The sequence below is a fragment of the Fragaria vesca genome, linkage group LG2, assembly GCF_000184155.1.
Source record: "Fragaria vesca subsp. vesca linkage group LG2, FraVesHawaii_1.0, whole genome shotgun sequence".
In the NCBI taxonomy this organism is placed as follows: domain Eukaryota; kingdom Viridiplantae; phylum Streptophyta; class Magnoliopsida; order Rosales; family Rosaceae; genus Fragaria; species Fragaria vesca.
Genome location: NC_020492.1, coordinates 6249538 through 6261573, shown reverse-complemented (window position 1 = coordinate 6261573; position 12036 = coordinate 6249538). Strand labels below are relative to the sequence as shown.

Sequence of the window (12036 nt, the reverse complement as noted above, 5' to 3'; positions counted from 1 at the left end):
ACCATCCATGGTGATGGCGTCAAGACCAACACTTTTTGGTCGCGCCATGTCCTTTTGTAGGACATCAATCCTTGCAGACATATTTGCAGCATGTGATCTCGTCACTTTAACACTATAAGCATTTGGGATCAAGATGAGACTTAGTGGGGACAAACCACGACAATTCACGTCGTTCCACTTGAACACTTGTGTTCTTATCTCCCCCTAACGGCGGGAATATTGTCTCATCAAAGTGACAATCCGCAATTTAGCGGTGAATGAGATCGCCTGACAAGGTTCCTACATATGCGGATTATAGGTGGAGGTTCATATCCAGCCTAAACTTATTCATCTCAAATGACTCATCATTGTACGCAGTGGCAATGCGATTTGGCACCTAGAAATAACATCTAGCCGAGCTCAAGGATTGGAGATCCGTTTCAATCCTGCCGAGCTCAATGATTGCAATTTCGTGTCAATCCTAGTACACAGTCACGAGCTGTAGTACAACAAAATTCAATGATGGTGGGTCGTAGATGAATAGTAAAACTGCATGCAAATATTGCATAGCCCCAAGACGCAATAGAAAGAGTGGTGCGCATCAATAATGTTCGAGCGACAAGCTAAAGTTGCTTGGTCGTAGCCTCGGTGAGACCGTATTGCATGTGAACATGGGGTACAGGACACTTCAACTTACATCCCTATGAATTTCTTTAAAGAATGGGTAGTGAGCCCGTAGAAGTACAAGCAGTATAAGCAGTATAAGCAGTAGATAATAGTGTAACACGTGACCAATGTGTTAACACGTCAACCAACACCATAAAGCATAAAAAGGTGTCCGCAAGCTGGTTGTATCTATCTACATAGTTTGATGTAAGAATAGAATGTTCACTTTTGTGTTATTTAGCGTAGGAGGGTCTCACTCCTTATTTAGCTAAAGAATAGGCTTTCAAAACAAGCAATGAGCATTGCAGGGGGCCAATGCGACATCGAGGAAAGGCCGGTGCACCTCAATTGCTTGAGGAATTGATCGGACGACCTCCAGGAAGTTGGAGTCGTGTTCGGGTGACGTCAATGTCCCAAGGGTCACCACCATGCTTCATGGTGATACTAGATCTCAAATGTCTTCGTTTTGAGCGGAAGAATGGATGTCCATGAGAATTTCTCAAAATTTGGACCATTATATCTCTTCCAGGTTGACCAATTTGGTCAAACCAAAGCTTATATGAGTCGGTGTCCCAAATATCATGTTTGGCGACAACATGGGATTCGATATTCGAATCGTAGTAACATACAGTTCACTAGATTGACTCATGAATTTCTCCAAGATGCGTTTCAGTTCGCATTCATGAGGAGGTATACACAAAAGAATTCTTGTTCATTCTCACAATGTGTTTTCAAATGAAAACCATTAGCATGAATGTCTTTAAAGCTCAACATGGTTCCTTAGAATGTTGTGGATAGTTCCACTATCTGCGAAGCACTCAATGTCTCTATGAGACATAACTACAAGGAGTAGATGGACGAGTAAATAGTTCTACTTGAACCATTTAGAAGGATTGAAAGAAGCTACGAAAAGTTACAATCCCGAGAGTGCATAAAAATTTCCGCGTAGAATGACCTTTGCGCACTAAAACAGCCATAACTTTTTAGTTAAAATAGATACGGACGAACCATGAAAATTTCTGAAAACTAGACTCATAGAGCTTTCCAATGATATAAAGCTCACTGTCTGGTTCGTCCGGAGCTGTTCACAAAGCTCAAACGAAGTTGACTGTCCAGAAGGGACAGATTGCTGTTTTTCGCAGATTTGGCATGTGCGAAGCTGTGAAGCTTGCAGGTGGCGTGTAGGCTTTTGCCTTAGCCAAAAGTGACCTGTGTATGATCAAAACCAAGTCCTTTCGATCGTTCTAAGGTCGTAAACTCCATGACTAGTTAGCAAAAGCTCCCTGACATGAACATAAACTAACTCAGAGGACCTAGAAGATCCGATTATGATGATAATTTTCCAGCTTTGATAAGTCTTCAACGTCTTTTGCAAGACGGCAATTGGTTTAATAGCGTAGGGGGATCCAAAATCAAAAGCTTTCGGTAACTCCAAGTCAGTATGACCAGGCATGTCCGTGGAGGGTCGGTAGTGCGAGGCACACTTAAAACCATTATCTCCTTAATTTTAGACAATTCTAAGACATCACACTGAGCTTGGATGAGCCTAGTTGAACAATTGATGATAAAAAATTCGCTATAGGGTAGAAGACTTAACCGGAAACACGTGGGCGATCCTCCTTGAGGATGCAGTGCCATGAGTCACCTTCAAAGGAAGGGACCAAAATTGGCACAATATGTCATGTTTCTAAAGACGATGTAAGTGTACATCTTGATTGTAAATCAATATGAACCATAAGAGGAGAATAGTTTCACTTTGAAAAATCCTCAAGGCATTCATTGTTGCTAATGTGAGTACATCGAGGTCTCAAATAGACAAAGGACGTCGATACAACGCCTTAGTACATATAACTTGTAACGAAAATCAATGTCTAGCCGATGACATCAAAGTCATGGGTAGCTAGAGCAGGATCCGAATCTTTGAAATTCGCGATCATGAGGATGACGTTCTTGTCCTCATATTGATTTTCCATACCTTTTTGTATGCATTCACAATTTAAATGAGCTTGACAATCTTGAACCAGTGATCCGAAGATCCACAACGGTTGCATTAATGTCATGAGCTGACGTGAGTAGTTTTGACAAAATGGTGTCTAGACCGGGAGTGTCGTTGTTAGAGCCGGCAACACCTCCCCCTCTTTTCTAGACATCAGCACGACGTTTTCTGCCGTTGCCATGACCCATATTGTTGTCCCCACATTAGGGGATAATCCCAAATAAGTTTATCACATTAGCGTATATACAATTCCTGTTTGTATGATCAAAATCAAGTCTCGTTGGTAATTCCACACCAACTTGGAGGACCTAGAGAACTTGATGATGATCGAATCCGCTAAAGATTATGGATCATGATGCCACAAAAGATCATCGACAATATGTAGTCAATTAAGGTGGTAAGCAATCCACTTGACTAATAACTCAACAAGTAGAGTTATATGAACGTTTCGAGAAACGCTCCATGAGTGCATTCCACAGTACTTGTGGTCATTACTTTTTGCACAGATTGCCATTGAAGGCTTTTGTCGATGTGGCGCGTCAAAGACTTTGAGCGCATGAGATGTGAAATCTCGGCATCTAGGCTTGTTAGCCTGGGGGTCAAAACATGTGGTTTAATCCTTTCCAATGAAAGGTTCCACAGATACCAAGCGAAGATCTGTCTTAGGCATCTAGTATGTCAAAACTCAAAGGAGCAGAATGTTACATTGCTCTTGCATACAAAACAAGCTGTTATGAGACTCAATAAAGGTCACAAACGATGCTTTTAATGGTTTGTCCTTCGGATTGATCATACACAATCCGGAAAAGCCGCGAATTGATCAAACACAATTCGGAAAAAGGCCTCGGATTGATCAAACACAATCCGGTGAAAGGTCGGGGTTGATCAAACACAACCCGGACAAAGAAACAAGAGTGATCAAACACACTCTTGACCCGCGAATAAAATTCCGGGATTTGGGTACCTGCACGCACAAAATCCCAAGCATAGAATGGAGATGGAGAAGGGAGGAAAGGATTTTATCCTCCCCGAGTTATTGAACTTGGAAAAGTTTAAGGTTTCAAAAAACATACCTTTCTAGAGGCTGCCGAGAGGAGAAATAACGTTTCGCCTACTTATACTTCGAATTTGGGGCTGAAAATTTGAAAGGAGGAGCAGCTCTGGATGGGGAAGCTGCTGTCAAAATTTCAGGTTGATCGGAGCAAGGGAAGGTGGTGAACCGGTGGTTGGTAGCGGCGGCGGTCTGGAATCTTCCGGCGGCCGGTTCGGAGACTTTCCGGCCGGTTCTCAGGGTGAGACCGGAGGCGTTGGATCCGGGACGGAGAGAGCTTTCTAGGGATATAAAATTCCGGTGGAGGACAGTCGGAATTTTGGTCGGAAATCGAGAAAAACAAGGCTGCCCGATTTTAGGGTTTAGAAAAAAATGGTGGGCTATTGGCTCTAGGGTTAGAACAAAGTGCATGATAACGTGATGAAGGATAAAGTGTAGAGACAAAGAGATAGCAAGAGAATCATCATCTTATTCATTGATAGGAGCCCTTTATATAGGAAATTACACAATACCAATATGGTAAGGATATGAATACATAGATCTAGTCTAACTACATATTCTATTGGCATAAGGCCAAGGCACACATAAAGAATATCCTAGAACAAGGTAATTTTTTTTTTTTTTTTAATAGGATAATTATGCTGAAATAAATAAATATTTATTCTTAACACTTGAAACAATCTAAACAAAAAAAAAATGAAATTTGATAAAGACATAGCCTTTGCATTTTGCAATATGCGTAAGGTATAAGAAGAGCCGCCACTTCAATATCATCAAAGTTCAATCTTCCCTCGGTTCCTCCCATAATCTAACTTTACAAATGAAGGTTGAAAATGTGAGATAACATCACCTCATGTGATTATAAAGTTAAATATGTGTTAGGGTGAGTGGGTGACTAGGTTTGTAGTCCTTCCAAAAGGGTTGGTTGTCAACCGTGTGTAGTAAATAACTTACATTAACTGTGTATTTTGCAGACATTTCCGGCTCTAATTAGTAGTATGAGATCAATATCATAATGTTAAGTCAATCATAGAAACTGTTCATGCATTTTTTGCATTACTCTTGACGTAAAATTTTAGTATGACAACTTGCAATATCTTATGTGTGTGAGATTTAACGTGACAACATGTTGTGTCTTATGCACGTCAGAGAAGTTACGAATAATTCTTATTTAACTAAAAAAACTAAAATTATGATAAAGACGCGTGTAAGTAAAATATGATTGGCATTTGGATGAAAAAATGTTAAAATTCATAAAAGCAGGGGCATACTACGATAATGTATGTCAATTTTAAATGATTAGACTAATGGATAGACAATTATAAAGGTTTAACATGTATTATGTCATTTAATTCAGAAAATTATGAAGCAAATTATGCTAACAAAGGGTGATCAGAAAAATATATGCATATTCCTGGGAGCTGGAGGACCTCAGATTATTGAAGATCCAAACAAATGCACGGTTGGCAAAAATTAAGCTTAATGAACTTGATACCTACCATTATCATCACTTAAGAAAATCTATAAAGGCTTTTCTGCGGATTATGATTCATATACAGTTTTAAACAAATGATAACTTGATTTACATGCTACCTACTCCACACCGATAAAATGCTTAAGATTCCATTTACTAAAAGGCTAATGCTTTTTAGAATAATATCCTCTTTTAAGGCTCAACGTTAAGCATAAGATAAAATTGCACCCTTTTATATGTTGCTGCCATGCCTACTTCACTCTTCTCCTTCTCCAAGCTAGAAAACATAAACAACATAGCTGCCCAACCAAACTATACACCTAAGCAGTTTGTTTGTTTGTTTACTCTTTGATGATAAGCTGATTAGTGTTTAAGAAAAATTGACATAACCACTGATGTGATAGAAGAAAAGGGTAGTCCATATGCTATTTGACACCACTGAAAGAAAAGGGTAAATGCTATTTGAAATCTGGGAACCAACTCTTGCATTTTTCACCAGTATTTCTGTGTCCCAACTCTTTGCCGCTGGCATGGTACTATTGTTGCTAATTAAAGCAAGAGATTTTGTCTCAGATACATGTGAAACAATGATAGGCAACAAGTTGTGTGTGGTGGTTTTCATTGCAGCAACTCTGCTATAGGAATACTGATGTACTGGCCTGCCTCTGTGCTGCTTCATAAATGGTAAGTGATCATCCTTGTATGATTATATGAAACTGTTAAAAATGTAAACATTTTCACAGATTTCCCTAAGCAGTTCCATATATCAGAATACTGAATTGATATCGTAAGAGCCATTATATTAGTCAATGTATGCGGTGTACGTACCCAACAAAATGAGCTAATCCAATGACCAATGCCTCTCAAGTTTCAATGCTCCGGAGCATTATAAAACACTTTTCTTAAAGCATCAAGGCATGAAAATGTATGAGATCTTCACACCGATCCATGTCCACAGGTGTATACTAACCATTTTATTCTAAAAAAAAAAAAGATGTATACTAACCATTTACTTTCTAACAGTGCAATCTCCACTATTTGAGTTAGTAAATTAAGGCGTAAGTGATTCCCAGATTCTCTACGCATGAGACTGTGCTCAGATTGCATTATTGCACACACTTTGGTCGCCTTTAAATTCAAAGCAAGATTTGATGGTGAGTCTCTTTCAGGACAAAGCTTTTAAAGCTTTGTCTTCCATCAGTATCATGACCAGGACTGAGGAGTAGTACTGTACCAAGTACTGTTTTCGTCTTCATCAGTATTTGAAATTGAGTGTTCTTAATAAGGGAAATATCAATACTATTTTCCTTCTGCATAATTCTAATGCAGAAACCCTTCTGCTACATTGACCTGCATTGCATAATTTCGATATGAATTTCGACAAATCATTGCTTAAGCTTTCCCAAATCAGTAATCACAAGGTAATTACTTTAAGCTCAATGTGTCATTCCTTGTCTTTTAAGTAAACAGTAAGCAAAACCCTTTTCATAATCTGATTTGATTTCTAAATTCAAAACTACACTTGACGTACACGCTCAGTTGGCATGTTGCTACTTTCGAAGGACATGATAATTAAAGATTTGGTTCCCCCTATGTCCATTTTGGCAATCGAGATGAACAAACGTTACAGAAAAGAAAAGCCAATGACTTTAACGACTGTGATTTAGTCCTCCGCTTCTTTCATTGTGAGCTTGTCCAGGGATCCTAAACCTCATTATAGCTAAAAAGAACTCACGTCTTCTACAGTGAGACATTTCAGCAGACATCTTACCATTTCTCTTCAAAATTTTCATTAACAAGGATGTGTTGCCTACCTCCTTCTAAACATGCATATGATGATCTGAGTGCTAAAATGAGACTCGCATACATCAACGTCGGCGCGCGCATACAAAGAAAATGTCATACATGCATTGTGCAAAACGTTGAGGTGAGATTTAGAGCATACAGAGGAAACAAGTTGGAGGAAATCTGTCTTTTAGGACAGACTTGTGTTAAGCAAAGCAAAGCCATGTGCATTTGGTTTCACATAACTGGAGGGTAGGGTCGTTGATGTGGAATTGCTCCTTCATCCTATTAGTAAGCAAAATCTTAGCTTATTGCTAGTAACAACATAACAATACACACTACTAAACAATGTGGGATTGCTTCGGTTTTCTTCTGTGTCTGATATCCATCGCAGTCTTCAAATGTCAATTCCAGGTTCTATATCATGAGGAGCTGCACTTGCGAAAGATCGAAATATTCTTTTCATTAGAGAACAGTAGTAATTGAATTATTCGACACAGAACGAGTTTTATTTGTCATGTCACCTTCAAAAGCGAAAGAAAGAAACATAAGTGTGGAGTATGAGCTAACAGAACAGCTCACATGAAGAAGAGTATAAAGGACTTTTAATGTCCAAGTTCATCTGCTTTTGCTCCAAAGAGGAGTTAACAAGCCACTCATTCTAAAACATATTGAAGGCAACAACTTTGCTGTTGATCGATAAATTAATGGTGACATCTACAAACAGAGAGTTTGCTAATAGTCCATAACATTTGGCTTCCTATTTTGTACAGAAGCTCCATTCTCAAACAAAATTTTAGGATGAATGATTAGCCCATTGACCAAAACCTCCACCCAAATAGGTGACAGGTTCAATAATGCTATTTTTCATGGGGACAATTGAGGTCTCATTATCTTGTTTCTTTCTTATAATGTCCAGCTAAAATGCCAACAGAATCGCACCTCGCACAGGTCTATTCTGTAGTCATCTTTCCTGGTTCATGCATCCATCCAGTGCTTGTAGAGTTGTACTCTGGATGACTGGTACTAACAGCAGAGTTTACAAGCAATTTTTATAATTGGTTTTACAGCCCAGAAACTCGTCAGTACAGGGAAGTTTGTATGCCACTGGTGCCGACTGCATTTAAGTACTGAATGTCCTTGCAACTACAGCATTTACTGAGGTTCATGGATCATGAGAGACTGGGAAAGGCATAACTTGATAACTGGTAAGTGTAGATATGGGCAATCATGAGGGACTGGCCAAGGCATAACATGAATCCTAGAATCCAACATGACATGAAAAACTCGAGTAAAATGGATCCGCAGTAAAATAAAACCAAAATCTATACGCTCTTAACCTGAGAAATTGCTCTTATGGAATTCCATAACTACCAAATTTTCTGTAGAAGCATAAAACCAAAGGGTGATTTTTTTTTTTCAGACAAAAAAAAATACTGAAGTTTCTGCTCCACGTCACAACAAACAGCTTAAGTTTTTGGCACAACAATCAGTTTAGAGAGGTTCTTGCCTTCTCTGTCAATCACTGTGTCAAAAGACTCAAAACTGCAACCAAGATCAAACTTTATCCAGAGAAGCAAACACAATGATGCAATTATGAAATCAAATAGCTCAACATGCTTGTTGTGAAACAAAATTAAACAAGATTCACCCCACAATGATTTTGACAAGAAAATGAACTTAATTTAGGAATAGAAATAATTAATTGAAGCAATTGTGGGAGTGTACTAAGCCAATGGTATGATAATTTGGTTGAGCTGAAAGAGACCAATGCAATGTTCTCGGTTCTGCAAGTAAATAGGATGAAACATATTCCATATTTCCATTTACAAAACCTTCAAGCTAGGATATTCCCAACCATCAAGATTGTATGAAAAATGATTTGTATATAATAATTTCAAAGAGGTTGAGAACTAACAGTGGTACCAGTTTATTACAATATCTGCATAGAACTTTTAATTCCTTCCACTTAGCTGGTGTTGGACATCTGGACAAGTCACTCAGCAAGACATTCTTAAAACACTGAACCAAGACCTTGCTCATATTGGACATCTGGACAAGTCACTCAGCAAGACATTCTTAAAACACTGAACCAAGACCTTGCTCATATGATTCCAAGAGATCTCAAAAATTTCTAGCTAAAAGGAAACAAAGTGGAGGAGCCCAAGAAAGTAGAACTATATGAAGCGTGATTATCCTGCTCGTGATGGAATATGGAACCAGAAAACTATTGCATGTGACATGTATGTTAAATATAGGCGCAATGTTTCAGTCTTTCTTAGTCTGCCTGGAGAAGGCATTGTCTAGTTTTAATTTTCATGCTTCCAGAGAAAATGTCTTAAGGGCACTGCGGTAGAGCTATTATGAGTAATCAGAAGGATTACGGCAATTCAACTTCACCCTCACGCATGTTGTGCAAGTCTTCTCCTTAATATCAATTTGAAAACTGAATCACTATGATATTTTCATGTTCCTCCAAATTATTTTCTTCCCCCTTCTTTTGTTTGAGGAACTGATAAATCCTAGGTATGTTTAATGGCATGCCTAAATATATTCGTCTCCTATCCAATCACATATAGATAAGAAAGCAATGACAATGTGACATATATAGAAATCTACTTCAGGAAAAAAATGGACCAAAGTCATATAAGCAAAAGTGGCACTATTGGATTAGCATTACCACTATCTAGCCCAAAAATTCTGAAATAAATCACTGCTGCCTACACTCTTTACTGTATATCCTCACTGATCATCATCGTGAACCACAAAAGAAGAAATTAGAGTTTTCACCCTGGCTTATTTGTTCCACTATACTACACATTTATTTTGCTTTCCATGAATATGAACCATGACAGTTGCTATTAATGTAGATATGCAAATTACATCTCGTATCTCCAATGTTTCACAAGCAGCAGGCTTTAGCGCATATGCTAAGAACTCAAGAATAGATTTCATGTGTTCATTATATCATGTATGAAGATTGTAATTGTATACACATAACTGTTTTTTTAGGCATTGGGTCTTCTATATAAGCATACATTATGCTGGCAAGTATAAAAACCACACCAGTGGAGCAAATTAAGCAGAAATAGCCACAAAAATGAAGATCATTGCTTGCTAAGATTCCAATTTTACAAAATCTACAGCTCTTCATTCCTCGAATTTCAACACAACAGATATAAATGCCCAACCATTCTACAACAACACAAAAAACTCAAAGAATAAACCTAAAATTTTGGTTATTTCTTCAAGTTCAAGATACACTTACAGAGCTTCTTTCTTTCTTTACTATTGCCCGCTCTCCTCCTCCAATTTCTGCACATACGCCTGCAAAGTCATGACCAGCTCCCTGGCCGGCGCCTGAATCGTCCCCACCAAATTCGAGGCCGGTCCTTTAAGAGAGCCAAGCAGCTTGGCATAAATCTCCAGCCTCGTCGGCATTGTCTCCAGCGCCTTGAAATCTCCGGGACCGTAAAACTTCCCCTCGAACACCGCTCCGGTGAAGTCGTTCTCCAGCTTCCGCTCCCTCTGGAAATCCCGGTAGGGCTTAATCGCCGGCGGGATCTCCTCGCTGTGCACAAAGAGCCACGCGTTCATCCCCGTCATGCACGGCTTGAGGGCCTCCCAGGGGGTCCCCTCGATGGCCTTGAAGACGAGGGTGTTCTTGGCGACGATGAGCTTGGTGGAGTCCGGTAGGGCTTTGCGGAGGTCCTGGAATTGCTTGACGGTGAGGCCTTTGTAGCTGATTCCGGCCAGGAGGTAGCAGTTTTCGAGGTTGGTTTTGATGGTGGAGACGGTCTCTTCTTTCTTGACGCGGGAGATGGCGGACCGGATGGTGGGGAGGCGGTAGGGACGGGAGCCGGGTCGGGTCGGGAGGGAGAGGAAGGGGTTGGCGGGTCTGGTTAGGGATAAGGGGGAGGGGGAGAGGACGAGAGTGGCTTCCATTGTTGAAGGAGGAAGAAGTGAGAGTGCGTGTGGATTTGTTGCCTTATCTTATCGCTCTTTCTGTAAAATTTTAAAAAGGGGTAAAGGTGGGAATTGGGCTTGGGTTGTGATAATTGAAATTGTACATTAAATTGTGAGCTAAATTTGATTTTCGATCACCTTTTTTGTCCGGGATTACCATGTGTCTGTAGTTCCGACTAATACAAATCTTATGATTATTGAAGTTGGGGGTATATGAAACAATAAAGTGAATGAACAAGTCGAACAATAGGTTGTTTCGAATCATAAACACGTGATAATTCAAAAGTACTAAATAATTTCGACGATCATCGAATTTGTTACTAAAAAACACTAGTTTCATCGGTTTTTTTAGAAATTAAAACTCGGTAAAAAGCTATGACAGTTTAACATAACTCAGTTTGGTGTTGGTCCAATTTTGATCAGTTTTAGTGTTTTACCTGCATTGACAACTATTAGACGTTGAACCTTATTTCTATGAGATTTTTGTACTTCCCCAATATCCAAAATACTAGATTAAATGAAGAGAAATTGCATCGTAAGGCAAAAGAGAAGAAATATAATCTCAATTCTAAGTGACCATTTACTTATCACACCCATAATTTCAGTGATGATATAAGTTTGTGTTGCTCTATTTTCAGTAAATTGACAAGTGCCTAAAACTGGTATGCAGAGATGATTGTTGGACAGTGAACATGGGAATTCCAAATGATTTATCGCGGGTGTTGCTAGATGTACCCAGCAAATTGTTAAATGTACCCAACATTAATTTTATTACCCATTTTACCCCGTTTGTATAAAAGGATGAATTTAAAAAGGGAAGTTAAACGCCTCCTCGCCGAGATCGTCAATGCTGTAAGGTCCAACTACGTCAGGTGGAGAAGCACGTCGGCTGTTCGCGCTCGCTCGGTTCCGTGTGGGAAATACCTTGCCGTCCTCACCGACGGCATTAGAGGAGGAGGTCAAAATGATAGTTTTTTTATTTGGAATCTTGTCCTCAGTTGGAAATGAGCAGTGGATAAACGGGTTGAGGAGGGAAGCTTAGGAGAGAGAGTGGAGGAGATGAGTGAGAGAGAAGTAGAAACAGTGATTAGAGAGAGAGAGAGAGGAGGAGAGAGAGAG

The 12036-nt window shown here is 39.4% G+C and overlaps 1 protein-coding gene across 1 annotated transcript; it reads right to left on the bottom strand.

Moving 5' to 3' along the window:
- Positions 1 to 10002: 10002 nt before the first annotated feature.
- On the bottom strand, positions 10003 to 11051 carry LOC101314422 (50S ribosomal protein L10, chloroplastic-like). Its single transcript, XM_004289904.1, has one exon. The coding sequence runs from the start codon at positions 10894 to 10896 to the stop codon at positions 10240 to 10242; it is 657 nt and encodes a 218-aa protein (XP_004289952.1). The 5' UTR covers positions 10897 to 11051; the 3' UTR covers positions 10003 to 10239.
- Between the last annotated feature and the right edge of the window lie 985 nt (positions 11052 to 12036).

Bases quoted from the DNA above. Each gene is read 5' to 3' on its own strand.
- LOC101314422 (XM_004289904.1), bottom strand. From the start codon at position 10,896: ATGGAAGCCACTCTCGTCCTCTCCCCCTCCCCCTTATCCCTAACCAGA.